This window comes from Antennarius striatus, chromosome 19, assembly GCF_040054535.1.
Source record: "Antennarius striatus isolate MH-2024 chromosome 19, ASM4005453v1, whole genome shotgun sequence".
Classification (NCBI taxonomy): domain Eukaryota; kingdom Metazoa; phylum Chordata; class Actinopteri; order Lophiiformes; family Antennariidae; genus Antennarius; species Antennarius striatus.
In genome coordinates this window covers 4,627,683-4,641,395 of record NC_090794.1, presented here as the reverse complement: position 1 = coordinate 4,641,395, position 13,713 = coordinate 4,627,683, and the positions used below count along the sequence as shown (strand labels likewise).

Here is a 13,713-nt window from a genome sequence, read left to right as displayed (position 1 = left end):
AATTATCACATCATCAGCATCTCTTGACATCCAGTATCTATTGTTCTAATTTTATTATGAGTCTGTTTTTTGGTTTTTAATGTTCTGCAAGGTTTCTCTCTGAACTTTGTTTTTATCGACAAATTCAATGGCGCTTCAATACACCTTTCGGTTCAATATTACTAAGTCATCGTTCTTTATATCTCAATATTGAACATTGTCTTGGTTTGGAAATGAAATCAAGTTTAAACCACCAATCTGAATGAAAGCTTGCTGATGTTTTTCTTATGCATTGAGTCACTCTTTGTTATTGAGATGAAGGAGATAACAGATAATAGAGTGACAGATGCAGCATCAGAAGAAATAAAACTCTCTTCCAGACGCTTTTATCTTCACATCTGATTGATATCTGCTTTAATTCCTTTCGATCAGACCTTGAAAGACGTCCCCCTTTCATTCCATACAAATCTGATTGTGGTGAAAGATACAAAATTCAGGTTTATTTCCTTCTTCTATTATCTTGGCTCTCTTGTTTCCTTCCTCCAGCTCTTTTCATCCCTTTCTTGTTTAGCTTGTCTTTACAGGATTTTTGAGCAGACGGCGATTGAAAGAATTAATGAGTCATTAAATCATCTGTCCTGTCCTGGTTGTGATTAACAAGGTTTACTGACAGCAAAATTCAGACGCTGACATCAAATTAAATGTTGATGGAGAGTCACAGAGAGACGGATGGTGAGAGGGGAGTGCGTGACCACTGAATAATTATACTCCAATATGACCGATTCCAATAACGACAAAAGACGTGCTGTCGCTGGTGTCGAGAGCTCCTGATGTTCACAAGACGGGTTCAGGAGGAGGGAGAAAGTTTAGTTTTAGCACAATTAAGACTTCTTAATTCCATATCAAATCATTTCTCTTTCCCTTTCTAATCCTCAAGTGTGCATAATCTACCAGTTATGAACAGGCTGTAATCTGTGAATCTGTTTATTTGTTTGGATTCTCCGTGCACATTTACATAAATATAGCTTTTGCATAAAATTTGATACACTGATTTTATTGAGAACCCAAAACTCATTTAACCTGCTTCTATACTGCAATGTCATAGATTGTGTGAAGAAATACAAAGAGTTAAAGACCCCTGGTGTCTTTTTTTTTTTTTAAATGTAATCCCAGGAGCGTGAACTGTTGGGCCGGATCACCGAGCTGCAGGAGGAGGTCTGCAGGAGGAAGAACCACATCGCTCAGCTGGACCACCAGATCCACACCCTGAACGAGAACATCAGCACGCTGACGAAAGAGCTGGAGCTCAAGGGCAAAGAGGTGCTCAAGATCCGCAGCGAAGCCAATCAGCAGATCAGGTAGGCTTCACAGCGAGACGGAAACACAAGCCGTTACAGACAGAAAACATAAATACTTTTGTTACCACTGATCACCCAGAGAAGTGAGTCCACCGGCTGCTATTTTGCATCTCCACTTAAAATATCCAGTCACATTTTCAAATCCTTGACTACAGCAAACTGTAGATCTACTGTAGTTTTTTGCGGCCATATTTTTCCATGAATCTACAATAGCAGCCTTTGAATTCCTTATTTTTTTTATTTGCCTTGGCCCATGTGAGCGACATTGATGTTGTGGTGAGTTATTAGCCTCAGAGGCGGTGATTCAGTGCAGAGATGAAATGATGGAGACACTGATGAGAGAGTGAAAGGCTGGGAGATGAGAGAACCAGGAGGTGAGGATGAGATCCTGATCCAGCTAAGCTGCTAACTACCTAACATCTGTGCCAGTGTTACCTTACTAACAGTGGCTTCTTTGATCAAACTTTTTAAAAGACTGGTTTTACTTTATTTCCCTTTGTTTTATCCATGAACACATATTAACAGTGAGTGTATGGTTCTGTGTATTCAGTGTGTGTTAATGTACAAGAGCAGGAAGGACCATTTGGGTTGCTGTAGGGGTTTATATGTTGAACGGCTGTTTTATTGTGTTTGCACAGATTCAAAATGAATAAAAATGATGACTTGTTCAGGAAAAAGGTGTTGCTGGGAAAATTTTGATCCATGCTAGCTTCCGTTCCTAATGCTAAGCTACGCTAATCTCCCCCGGGGCATTGGCTCCTAATTTAGAACACAGATGTGGAAGTGGTTTTGATCTTCTGATCTCACTGTGGAGTTTTTAGTTGTGAGCGTTAAGACCAAGGAGCATGTGTTCACTGACATTTCAGGACGGGTCTGACGTCAACAGATGCTTTTCCACAGCCGTGCACACACAACCCTCTGCCCTGGATCAGCGCAACGCGCCGGACCGACCAGGATGATGATAGTTTCTGCAACCCTGCTGCTTTGCTCCTGAAGAACCGAGATGATAGAGAGAAAACAAACCAGCCAAAGCAGACTGTCTGTCTGTCTGTCTGCCTGCGTCTCTCTCTCTCTCGGCGTGTCAGCAGTTCATTGATTAGGATACGTGAAGGTTATGTAGGGTGAAGTGAAATGGAATCTATAATCATCTTGTTCCCTGCAGCTGGCTATGAATTTTTTAAAGTGCTGTGTGGTTAATGTGGTCCAGCTTCTCATTAGCATCCATCTGTAGCCATGTGTGTGTGTGTGTGTGTGTGTGTGTGTGTGTGTGTGTGTGTGTGTGTGTGTGTGTGTGTGTGTGTGTGTGTGTGTGTGTTTGATGGTTTCCTCTTTGCGTCTATGTTTAATGACTGTTCCCGTGATGCTTTCTCCTCATATCCGTATCCATCTGTATGCATCCTCTCTCCCTCTCCCTCTCTCCCTCTCAGCTCCATGTGCAGCACATCTCTCCCTCTATTACGTAACTCCCCATCTGAATCCTGGTCACAGGGATAAAAATAGACTGATAAATAAATGAAGAGGGAGCGGGGAGAGAAAAGACGCGCACCCCTCGGGGGGAGCTGGTCCAGTCAGAGAGAGGGAGACGGACGTCCGTGTTTCTCCTCCATCCTCACATCTTTCATCAGCCTTTTTTTCCTTCTCCTTTAATTATCATCTTCTTTTTATCTCTTTTTACATCATCTGCTTCATCCTTTAGCTCCTCTTCTACCTTCTTTGAGTGCAAATGAAATAAATTTCAGAAACCATATAAATAAACATATATAGATAGTTTTGTTCTCAGAAAGTTTGCTGTTACGTTTCAGGAATTCCTGACTGTCTCTTGGTTTTTAATCTCACCTCTGTCTCCTCTCTGGAACAATCGATTATGTTGTTTCCCTGGAGGAGACAGACAGAGGAGAGTCTGCAGGTCTTGATAAAGTCTTAAAGGGAAGCGTCACCCACTAGAAAATACATTTTAAGAAAATTATTTGTCAATACTGAGCTGGCAAGGACATTGTGGACGGACGTTTCGAGTGTATCCTAAAGCTTGAATGGTGACATCACTGGCATGGCTTTATTCCAGTCTTGTGTGGCTGAGGCTTCAATATACATCTGTTTTTACTCCGATAAAGGCAAAGAAGGTAAAGAAAGCCTTGTATCAAGGCCTTGGGGGGTTGAAGTACATTTATTCAAGTACTTCAGTCAAGTAAAGCTATTTGATGCTACTTTTTTTAATTCTAGAAGTAGAAATTGTCTTTTTTACTTTAAGGATTCTGTTATAATCTGTATCCCGCAAACATCTTGACTACATACAAGGAGATGCCGCTATCCATTTTTTGTGTATTGGGTTATTTGTAGTCAGTTTTATTTTGTATTTAGGTCCACACACACAGAATCCTGTCTGAGGTATTCTTCTCACAGACACCTGCCAGTCAATCAGGGATGGCTTCTGTGCGATAAAACTCTCTGAAGCTCGTATTTCCATTCCTTTCTTTCCTCAGGGCTCATGAACAAGAGCTGACGAAGAGGCACGAGAGGGAACTGAGCGAACTGAGTGTCGTCCACAGCAGAGAGACGCAGAACATGCTGTCAGACTTCAACAAGGCCCAGGAAGTCCTGAAGGACAAGATCTCCGCCCTTCAGATACTGTATGTACATACTGTGAACGCAACAATGGAAGTCAGTGGCGCAGAGAAATATCTGTTCTTGACCCAGCCCACGCTGCAGGTCAACCTCTTTGTGCCAGATAATCTAATTGAGCTCCACCAGATGTATGAGTAGAAGATCAAGTATGGAAAAATAAGCCAAGTTCCGTTTTTATTTTTTATCCGTGCAGTGGTTTAAAAAAAATCCCAGCTTCATATCAGCAATTAGGCCATATCTAAACACAATTATAGTTGTCAGTCACACAGGAGCAGACGCATCCATGCACACTATTTTTATTTTCATTTGCATCATGCAAAGCGGAGTATAAATAGGAGGCTGTGACAAATGATGTTCTCCTCGGCTTGTCATATTGTCGCATGTTAAAAACAACCGCACTGAAAAACTGGCTTGTTATGAAACGCAGCGCCAGAGAAAGATTTGCCGGCGTAGCCTCAATCTCTACCTGAGGCACATTCTGCTGGAAACAATGGTTTCCATTTTCAAAACAGAGACAAAAAACAAAAAGGTAAAAATTACCCCATGAAATCAAAGACACAGGAGGAAAGAGGCACGCACGGCATGTCAGCATTGTCTGGCGTCTTTGATTAATGTGGTGTTTTTCCAGCTCGTTCAAACTTAATGAAAGATTGATATCAAAACCTTATGCTTCTTAAGTAATAATAACACACCAGGTTTCATACTTTGCATATCAGTCTGCAGCTGTAAACACACATTCAATTCTAATGTGTATCAGTGTGACCTCAGATAAACTAACTGATCATTATTAGGATTTGTTCAGCAAAATGTTAGAACAAAAAAAAAAAAGTAGGATAAAATGAAATCATATTTTGCTGCCAAAAAATTAATTAGAAATATTGTTGCTTTTTTTGGCCAGGATTTAATAAAAAATGAGAAAATTCTGACTCACAACCAAATAATAATAATAAGAATCATACTTTAATAATCCCCATTGAAATTTGTTTTTACACCCTTATTTGTATATGTATTTTGCACATGTATTACACATACATGTATTTACAGGTCCAACCACACACACGCACAAAGGACCTGAAGGAATGCAAATACAGAAATGACAATAAAAGAGTGGAAGAGAGCTACATCTTTGTTTCGCCCAATGAACAACTTGTGTAAGACAGTGCCTTGCTCAAGGGCACCTCAGCAGGCGAACTGGCACCTCTCTGACTACAGTTCGCACTCCATAAATTTTCGGTGTACGGGGGTCTTGAACCGCAGCCACCCTCCGGTCCCCAGCTGAAGACCCAGTGGACTGAGCCACTGCTGCGTCTAATATGGCCCCGCTTCGCACAAGAATTTTTCCAGTTTAAATATGTGTTTAGGTAAAATTCAGACTCTTATTTTGAAATCTAGAATGTGCCATTTGGTCTCTAAATTATCATGCATGTTATCAGCTGTAGCTTCAACTCTGGTTGTAAAGATGTTTGATATAGGACACGATACTGATGAATTTCAAACCTAAACTCATTTGAGCTGCGTAAAATAATGTGGATTAAATTGTCGAATTAACTTGAACTCTTAGCAGTTAATCTAGTTCTGGTGCAGGAATAACATTTCATTATGGAGAGGCCACCTTTTGTTATTCCAGACCATAATCAGCAGTTATTTCTGAGAATTGGAATCCATTTTACTCAAATATGAAGCATGTGAACATCAAGGAATTATTCACCTTTAAATTAACTGTTGAAGCCAAAATCTTAAAATATATACAGTAAATCTAATTGGATTTTAAATTCTGTGTAAAAATTTCTTTACATCAATCTGCCTAAGATGGTCGGACTCCTGCAGCCGTTGAATGTCCATATCAGATTATATAAAATCAGACTCAGTATTTGAGGTTGCAAATGTTCAGTGTTAAAAATCAAACAGCAGCTGCAGAAATCAAAGATGGAAACATGAAATAAGGATCAGAGACGTTCATCATTTAATGAGGATACAGCCACTGCAGAATATAACTAGTAAAATGACTTTTATTACATTACTAAAGATGAAGGAAGTGATTTCTACTATCATGCAAGGACAGTTAAGGAATAGGTGGAGTTATGAGACGGGTGAAGCTTTGGCGGCGCTGTGGGGATGCAGAAGTGTTGTTTTGTGCATTGAGTTTAGACAGAATGACTGCAGGTGAATTTACTGAGAGGGGAGCAAATTGATGGATGGATAAAGAAGAAAGAAAGAAGTGAGCTGGAAGGTACATTTTTTGCCTTTAGGCGGTGGATGATGCCAACTCATGAGGGAAATTAGGTAACCGCAGCCCTCCAGAGGAAGTCACACAAACAGACAACAGATGAAAACAGACTTAGATAAAGAAGGAAAATCAATATGGAAAACTGTCCAGCAGAGTGTCAGGAGGCCTCCTCCTCTTCATTGCTGACCCTCTTTCAGTCAGACTCAGCCCTGAAATGCGCCACCTGCTGGACCAAACGGGATGTACAGACATACAAATAAAATGTTTTACACAAAATACATGTTTGGAAATACTTTCCTGATCAAGCCTCTCAATATGTATCAGTGATTATTTCAATAAATACATATAATGCTAACCAGTAGTAGAATATGTTTAAATTCTAAACATCTATACATTCAAATATTTTCCTAGTGTTGGAATAACTTTGAATAGCATCCACATCTCACTGTCCACCCATTGCAACGTTGACAAAACTACAATATAAGAAATCCTGAATCTGAAAATGTTAGTATAATAATAATAATATTAGCATGTTAACTGACAAGCAGTCAGTTACCAATGTTCTGCATTGTTTTTTACAATAAACCAGTGAAGAGGCATTTCATGGTCCTTCCCCAGAGATAATCCAATGCTCTCCATCTAATTAACAAACACAGAGATCCGTCTCAAACACCAGTTATGTCCCGTCCCGCCTAATTAATCAGAGTGGCGACGACGGCCTATTCCTGCTCGGCAAACCCTCTTCTTTAACAGCCTCTGAGATTGCACCATCATTTAAGGCTCCCGCTTATTTGGAACATTTATCTCTGCATCTTTGTCCTATCACTCGGGCCTTGGAGAATTAGAAAGTATGTATGTAAACTACAGTTTGTGTCAGCTGGGATTATCATCAAGCCAAATTAGAGAGGCAGTTTGTCGTCCTTAGCAGTCAATACTGTAACAGCTCTCAGATCTGGGTGTAAATTACATTTAACTGCAAGAAACAACAGTTTGAACGTTAAATAAAACTGTCTGGACTGTGTTTTTAGTCAATTGTCATGTTCTAAACAACCATATATATATATATATATATATATTTATTTATTTTTTTATTTTATTTTATTTTTAATTTTATGTATAATCACAAGATAGATAGATAGATAGATACTTTATTATCCCGGAGGAAATTGTATATGTATATATCCACTGCTCAGGCATTACATAACAAATAATACTGGATAAACACCAGGAGAAAAAGAAACACTGACATCACAGGACATACCACAAGACATACACTACACTAACAGACACAAGCAGCACTAACAGGACGTATATACTAAACTATAACTAAAATATATACACTATAAAATTAAAATTTAAACAGTATAAAATTTAAAAAATATAACAGTATTAAATTAAAATATAAACAGTATAAAATTAAAATATAAACAGTATAAAATTAAAATATAAACAGTATAAAATTAAATCAAAAATAAAACAGTATAAAATTTAATTAAATCAAGGAAATCTGTGGATCTTTTAAAGCATTATCAGTTGTTTATTTGTCCTAAAAAACTACACCAACCACCAAAAGCTCCTTTAAAGATGAGGTCCGTATTCTTTTAAGTGACAGTTTTAGTTTTAAAAGAGGGAATCATTTATTGCAGCAAAAAAAGAAAAAACACGTAGTCCAAAGAGTTTGCAACAGCAATGGATAAAGACAAAAGACAACCCAGAAGGTAGCAGTGATAAGAGAAAGTCCCTCGCCTTCATTACAGTTTGGGTTGTAATAAATTCCAGCACCTTGAAAACAGACGGCAAACATTAATTAGAAAAAAAACAACACATCAGCACCTTGGTGCAGATTTACTGCTTATGTTTGGAGGAGTCGGTGCTTCACCAGGCATGTGCGTCTCCCTCCTGCAGGAGTCACAGGGTTTACCAGGAGGATTTGTCCATTATGTAAAGCAAAAGCTGTGATGAAGGCCTCTCATGTGTCACTGATGCTCCAACGGGGTGTCACAGCGGGTCAAAGAAGGGTCACTCATGCTGGGTCAGTCGGGCGTGAAATAGTTGGACACCAAACATTTGGCCTCAGTGTGTTCCTGTCCAGAAGATATCAGCAGTTTAACAGTTGTTGTTATAGCAGTCTGTTCTACATCCAGCATAATGAAACCATCTGAATGAAGTGATCCGATCATAAACTCCCCTCCGGCATCAGAGGGTCTTTTGTCTCTCTGGAAATGTTAGTCTTAGACAGTTAGCGAGAGTTAGATTTAGAGAGTTAGCTTTAGAATTAACCTCAGAGCGTTTGCCTTAGAGAGTTAGCCTTTTAATGTTAGCTTCAGATAAATAACCTTAGACTGGCATTGAAGCAAAATTACCGTTATTCTAAAGCCACACTTGTCATTGTTAATTATAAGAACTTATTAAATGAGAAGTTGTGATAAAGCCTGAATACTTTTCACTCGATTCCACTGATCCCCTCAGCTCTGCACTCTTTTGGCCTCTTTCAGCCAATGGTTTTGGTTTCTGAGTTCATGGCTGCTGTTTTAGTTCAATGTTAACGTTGTCAACCTTGATTGCAGAAAATTTTAGAGAGATGAAATCTCCATTTCTGTATGACATTCATGATATGACTTTACAAATCCATTTCACATTGTGTAATTCTGAGCTGTTGTGCTCATTTTATAAATTTAAGAAACGGATTCATGCAACATTATAAATTACTAGAATATCAATTCTGATGCTCAAGCTGCAGAAAATGTTGGAGAAACAGGAAGAAGTCAATGACGTGGAACAAAAAAAAAAAATCAGAAGGGCCCGAGGAACAGCACAGCTGGAGACAGGACATCTGATGGAACAGTCAGGACTGCCTCCTGTATGTTCACTCCTCAAAGAGACCACTATTTATCTTGAAGACAAGCTGCTCTGGTGTCCAGCCTGATCATGCCACAGTGTGATTTCACACTGTGGCATGAATGTAACAAAGACAGCCCTCAGTGGCACGTGGGAAGTGAAAGGCTGTATAGCTCACTGTCACATAAGGTGCTGGTAAAACCAACAAGAAGAGGAGGTTTGATCAAAAATAATCTGACATTAACTTTAAAGGCATCCTCTAAAGCCAAGAACTGACACGACTCAGTGACTGTATCATGTCTAATCCAGTATTAGTTAGTTTATTTGTTATGTCGTGTTTCTGAATTATGCATTTCTGCTTCCAAATGGAGGATTTTGAGGCTTTTATCAAAAAAGGAGTAATTTGTCAGAAAGGCTGTGTCAATTATGATTAATTTGGGGACGGGGGGGGCGGTTCCTTCAAACAGCGAACAGTCGTTCTGCTCAGTGATTTTTAGCATGTCTCATCAGAGAAAATGTCACAAAATTCAGAAGTAATCAGAAGTTTTACCCAAGTCTTGAGTTCTGAGGTGCCCAGAAGGAAAAGAACAAAAATTCATTATAACTATTTTGAAAGTTCTTGAAGCCCACAGGACAGACAAAAACCTCCAGAGGAGCCTCACAGCGCTGTTTTCAATCTGAACGTCCACTTCCTTAATGGCTCTGTGATGAGGAGAGGAAGGGGGAAGGATACACGGATTGCAATTACTCTTTTATCGATTGAAAGCTAATGAAAAAAGGAGTGGCTGATGCATCATTCATCTTTTCATTTCCTGTAATATGTTCTTTTAATTCTCTTAACTCAGGAGTGGTCTCATCAGGTACACACTCAATAAAAACTGCAAAATCATTCAGGTTCACCGGACTTTTTCTCGTTTTGAGCTGCACACACAACCTGAAAACTGACCGTCTTAACACACGTTTTCCTTCTCAAGAGGAACGATTGAATGTTGTCTTCAATTTTTATGACTTATTTATTATATTTGCATAAGTTGTATAAGCCTGGAGGATTCTGGGTGGGTTGCTCAAGCAGAGTATTTACAGCTTTGTGGGTGTTTTTGCTGTCTTTGTTTAGCCTGGAAGGAACAGAGGAGAAGTTCAGGAACCGGGAGAGTCGTCCTGAGGATCTGCAGATCATTGCTGAGTTGAAGGACATGGTGTCTGAGCGAGAAACTCTGGTCAAGAAACTGGTGGTAGGTGACTGCTGGTGTACGCTTTGGAAAATAAGCATTTTGTTTACAGTTTATCTGCAGTTTCCAAATATGGAATGTAGTAAGCTTTCCCCAAGAGAGTTCCTCTGATCATGAAATACTAAGTGCTTTACATCAAGGGAAGAATAAAGAGAATTACAGCAGCCTACTTGGAAACCTGACTATGCTCTGTCTTTTAAAGGCATGAGATGTGTTCATAATCTGTCTAAAATTATAACAAGAATAGAGCCTGGAGGTGATTATTTTAGCTTAGCATAAAGATTGGATGTAGGGAAAAGTGCTAGCCTTCAATGTGAAAATGGATGGGATGTTCATTTGAAAGTTTTATAGCAAAGCTGGCTGGGCTATTGTTAAGCAAGTGAGTCTAGTTGCTTCTGCTTCCAGTCTTTATGCTAAACTAAACTAATCACCTCCCAGCTTTATCCCTGTGGATACCATATTCCATAATCCATCAGTCTGCCTGAAAGATTGGCTGGAAAACAATGAAAATCAAAACATTTAAGGAATAATCATACTTAAAAAGGCTAATTAAACAGAGCTTCAAGATTATTATACTGCAGTCATTTCCAACAGCGACGTGTTTGCCTGACTCTTGACTCGTCTGATGGATAAAATCAATCAGCTTATTTTTCCTTTTGCAAAATTAAAGGACAATAGAAGTTTAAGTTTATAATTCAATCACGGCTTAGTTTAAAGTCTGCTGCAAGTTTTGAAAATCAACACGGCTGACCTTACTCACCGTCTTTCAGACAATTTAAGATCCAATGTTCTCCACTTCATTAACGCTGTCATTTTCATTTGGTTTATCCGGGACGCCTTAGACAATACCACAGCGCCGCTGCCCTAATCACATGAAGGTGACTTCATAAATCAGCTTTGTCATAGCGTGTGTCAACATCCGCCATCTGCAGAAGAATTTCAATGTCCTCGCTACACTCCTTTCATTCCCCCACAGCCGTTCTTCGCTGTGAGCTAAACTGGTTTTCTCCCTTAGGACGATAAGAAGTTCTACCAACTAGAGCTGGTCAACAGGGAGACCAACTTCAACAAAGTGTTCAATGCCAGTCCCAATGTTGGAGTTATCAACCCGCTCATAAAGGTAGGCACTGATGTCGGGTTACACACCACACACAGAGGAACAAGTGGCATTCTGATCGGCTTGGTCTATCGCGCAGCAAAGACGATACCCCCACCCCACCCCCATTTCATGTCATATTCACTAACAAGTAACTGAAGTTACTGAAGATAAATTGTTGTTGTTCCATTGTAACAATCATAATTCATGACCGCACTAATTTTGGGATGTTAATGACTTATTAGTACCCTCAAACACGGCATTTCAACGTTGACCTGAGAGGTAAAGCTGGTGCACACAAAGGAGTGCAAAGTGCAGTCTTTTGGTACCGAATTCTGAAGGATTCTGGTTTTTGTTATTTGTCAAGTAAAAGCATGGAAGGCTGAAAATGTGCCGCCGAATATCACAGAGGTCATAGTTCAAAACATTTTTTAAAATTTAAAAAAATGCACCACCAGTATACGTATATATACAGTGCGCCCTCAAGCATTTGCGCTTCAAAACTCGCGACTCCACCTCATCGCGGATTTTTGGTAAGCGATCACGTGACACCGTACGCCCATTCTATTGGCTGACGGCATCCGGAACTGCTCTACGTTCAAGTGAGTCTCGGACTTCCGCGAGACACAATAGTGCTTTAAACAGTCGATAAGAGTGTGGGAAAAGGTAATACAGATAGAAGGTGGTTTAATATCAGTATGGGGAGGGGCCATAATCGTTTAAATTACCGTAAATAATAAAAGAAATAGTTTGTCGCTGTATCGCGGAATTTGTTATCCGCGTTTGGCTCCTAGACCGCATTAACCGCAAGTAACGAGGGCGTTTAATGTATACACACACACACACACACACACACACACACACACACAGTATTCATATATAAATGTATTATTAGATTTAACATGCATTTTCAAAGAAGGATGTGACAATTCTTTCTTCCCGACTGAGGCTGCCTTTTCAGTGAAAGAAGCACCAACAGAAAATTGTGTGGTCTTGTCAGATACCATCAAAAATACTAATAATAATATGAATGTTTGAGAAAATATCTTTTCTCTTTAAATCTCCCAATGCTCCTGAAAAACATAGTGTCTGATTCCTCCCAGTTTGTCTGGAGGAATGGTCCCACTGCATGATCGATTTGTAGCCGATGTCATCATCAGTCGGGTTTTTAACTTCTATTGTTGTTGTTCTCGCTGTTACTTGTATTTTTTCCACACATATTTGTATATGTGTTGTATGTTCACTGTGTGCTGGTTTTTATTTACCATGTTTGTGCGTTTAAAGTTATTCTTCCTCCCAATGACTTCTTCTCCTTTGCTTTCCAAGCCATTTGTTGGTGAGATGTTTTCTTTGATGCATCTCTCATCATCTGAACCTCCATTCTAAAGCGATTTAATGCTTTAAGATTGAGACTCATTCCTGACGTTTTCAGATGGATCCATTCTCAAGGCTTCAATCAACGTTTCGATCTGATCTAGTTAGCTCGCTGCTCTTCTCTTGTCTCTCACTGGGTAAACCTCGAGGGCTCTCCCTGTACTCTACACTCCATTTACTCCGTCATTTCTTCCTTTCTTTTATTTCCATTTTGTTTTTAAAAATTCCCTTTTGCTCCTTTTTTGACCCCCATGCCCCTCCTTTTCTGTTTTCTGTGTAGCAAAAGAGAAAGAATGAGAAAACAGCAGCCAGCAGATTCAGCAGCTCTACTAATGTCAGGGCTATGGAGGCAGCAGGTATGGGCGTGGGCGTGGCAGGCTCAGGAAGTGGGCAGCCCCCACAGCCAGCAGCCCCGCCCCCGGCCCAGCCCAGCCGCCTAGAGCCCATCCCCAACTCCCCCCTCCACCACCTTGAACTCAACTCCAACAAACCTCTTCCCCCGCCGACCCCTCCCACCGAACCCAAGAAATTCATGAGGTGAGACCTTTTCAGCCCAGAAGGGCAGCAGTTGGTCAAATCCACACATTAATCATCCAATCAGAGGTTTCGGTTTACCTGAAGACTCCAGCTGGGTCTTAAACCTTGAATACAGAAACTATCTATAAGGCTGTTTGTTCTTACAAAAGCCTCAAAATAACAAAAAGCAACCAAGAAAAAAAAAAAAAATGAAATCATCAGTGGGACAATAACTGCTGTTTTACATCGTCATCGCTTCCTGCCAAGTCCAACCCTCTCATAAACCATAAACTAGCATGAAGCCATTGTCATCTCGAGTCGCCGAGTGTGAAACAAAATCTGTCAAACGCTCTAATATACTGCAATTACACTTCCTGTGTCTGAACAGTTCAAAGTGATGACTTCCTCTCTGTATCCATGGACTGATTTCAGCCAGCTGGCCAAAGCAGCTAGCTTAAAGACAGGGTCAAAGAT

The 13,713-nt window shown here is 39.9% G+C and overlaps 1 protein-coding gene across 2 annotated transcripts in view; it reads left to right on the top strand.

The window, feature by feature from the left end:
* The window catches only part of fam184ab (family with sequence similarity 184 member Ab), an 83,868-nt gene that overhangs the window by 65,954 nt on the left and 4,201 nt on the right, over positions 1-13,713 (top strand). The window contains exons 17-21 of one of the 2 annotated variants that reach the window (XM_068343400.1): positions 1,153-1,337; positions 3,818-3,964; positions 10,139-10,256; positions 11,269-11,373; positions 13,004-13,260. In XM_068343400.1, the coding sequence (XP_068199501.1) occupies positions 1,153-1,337; positions 3,818-3,964; positions 10,139-10,256; positions 11,269-11,373; positions 13,004-13,260 (812 nt within the window). The remainder of the gene's footprint in view (positions 1-1,152; positions 1,338-3,817; positions 3,965-10,138; positions 10,257-11,268; positions 11,374-13,003; positions 13,261-13,713) is intronic. The other variant, XM_068343401.1, reaches the window with a different exon arrangement.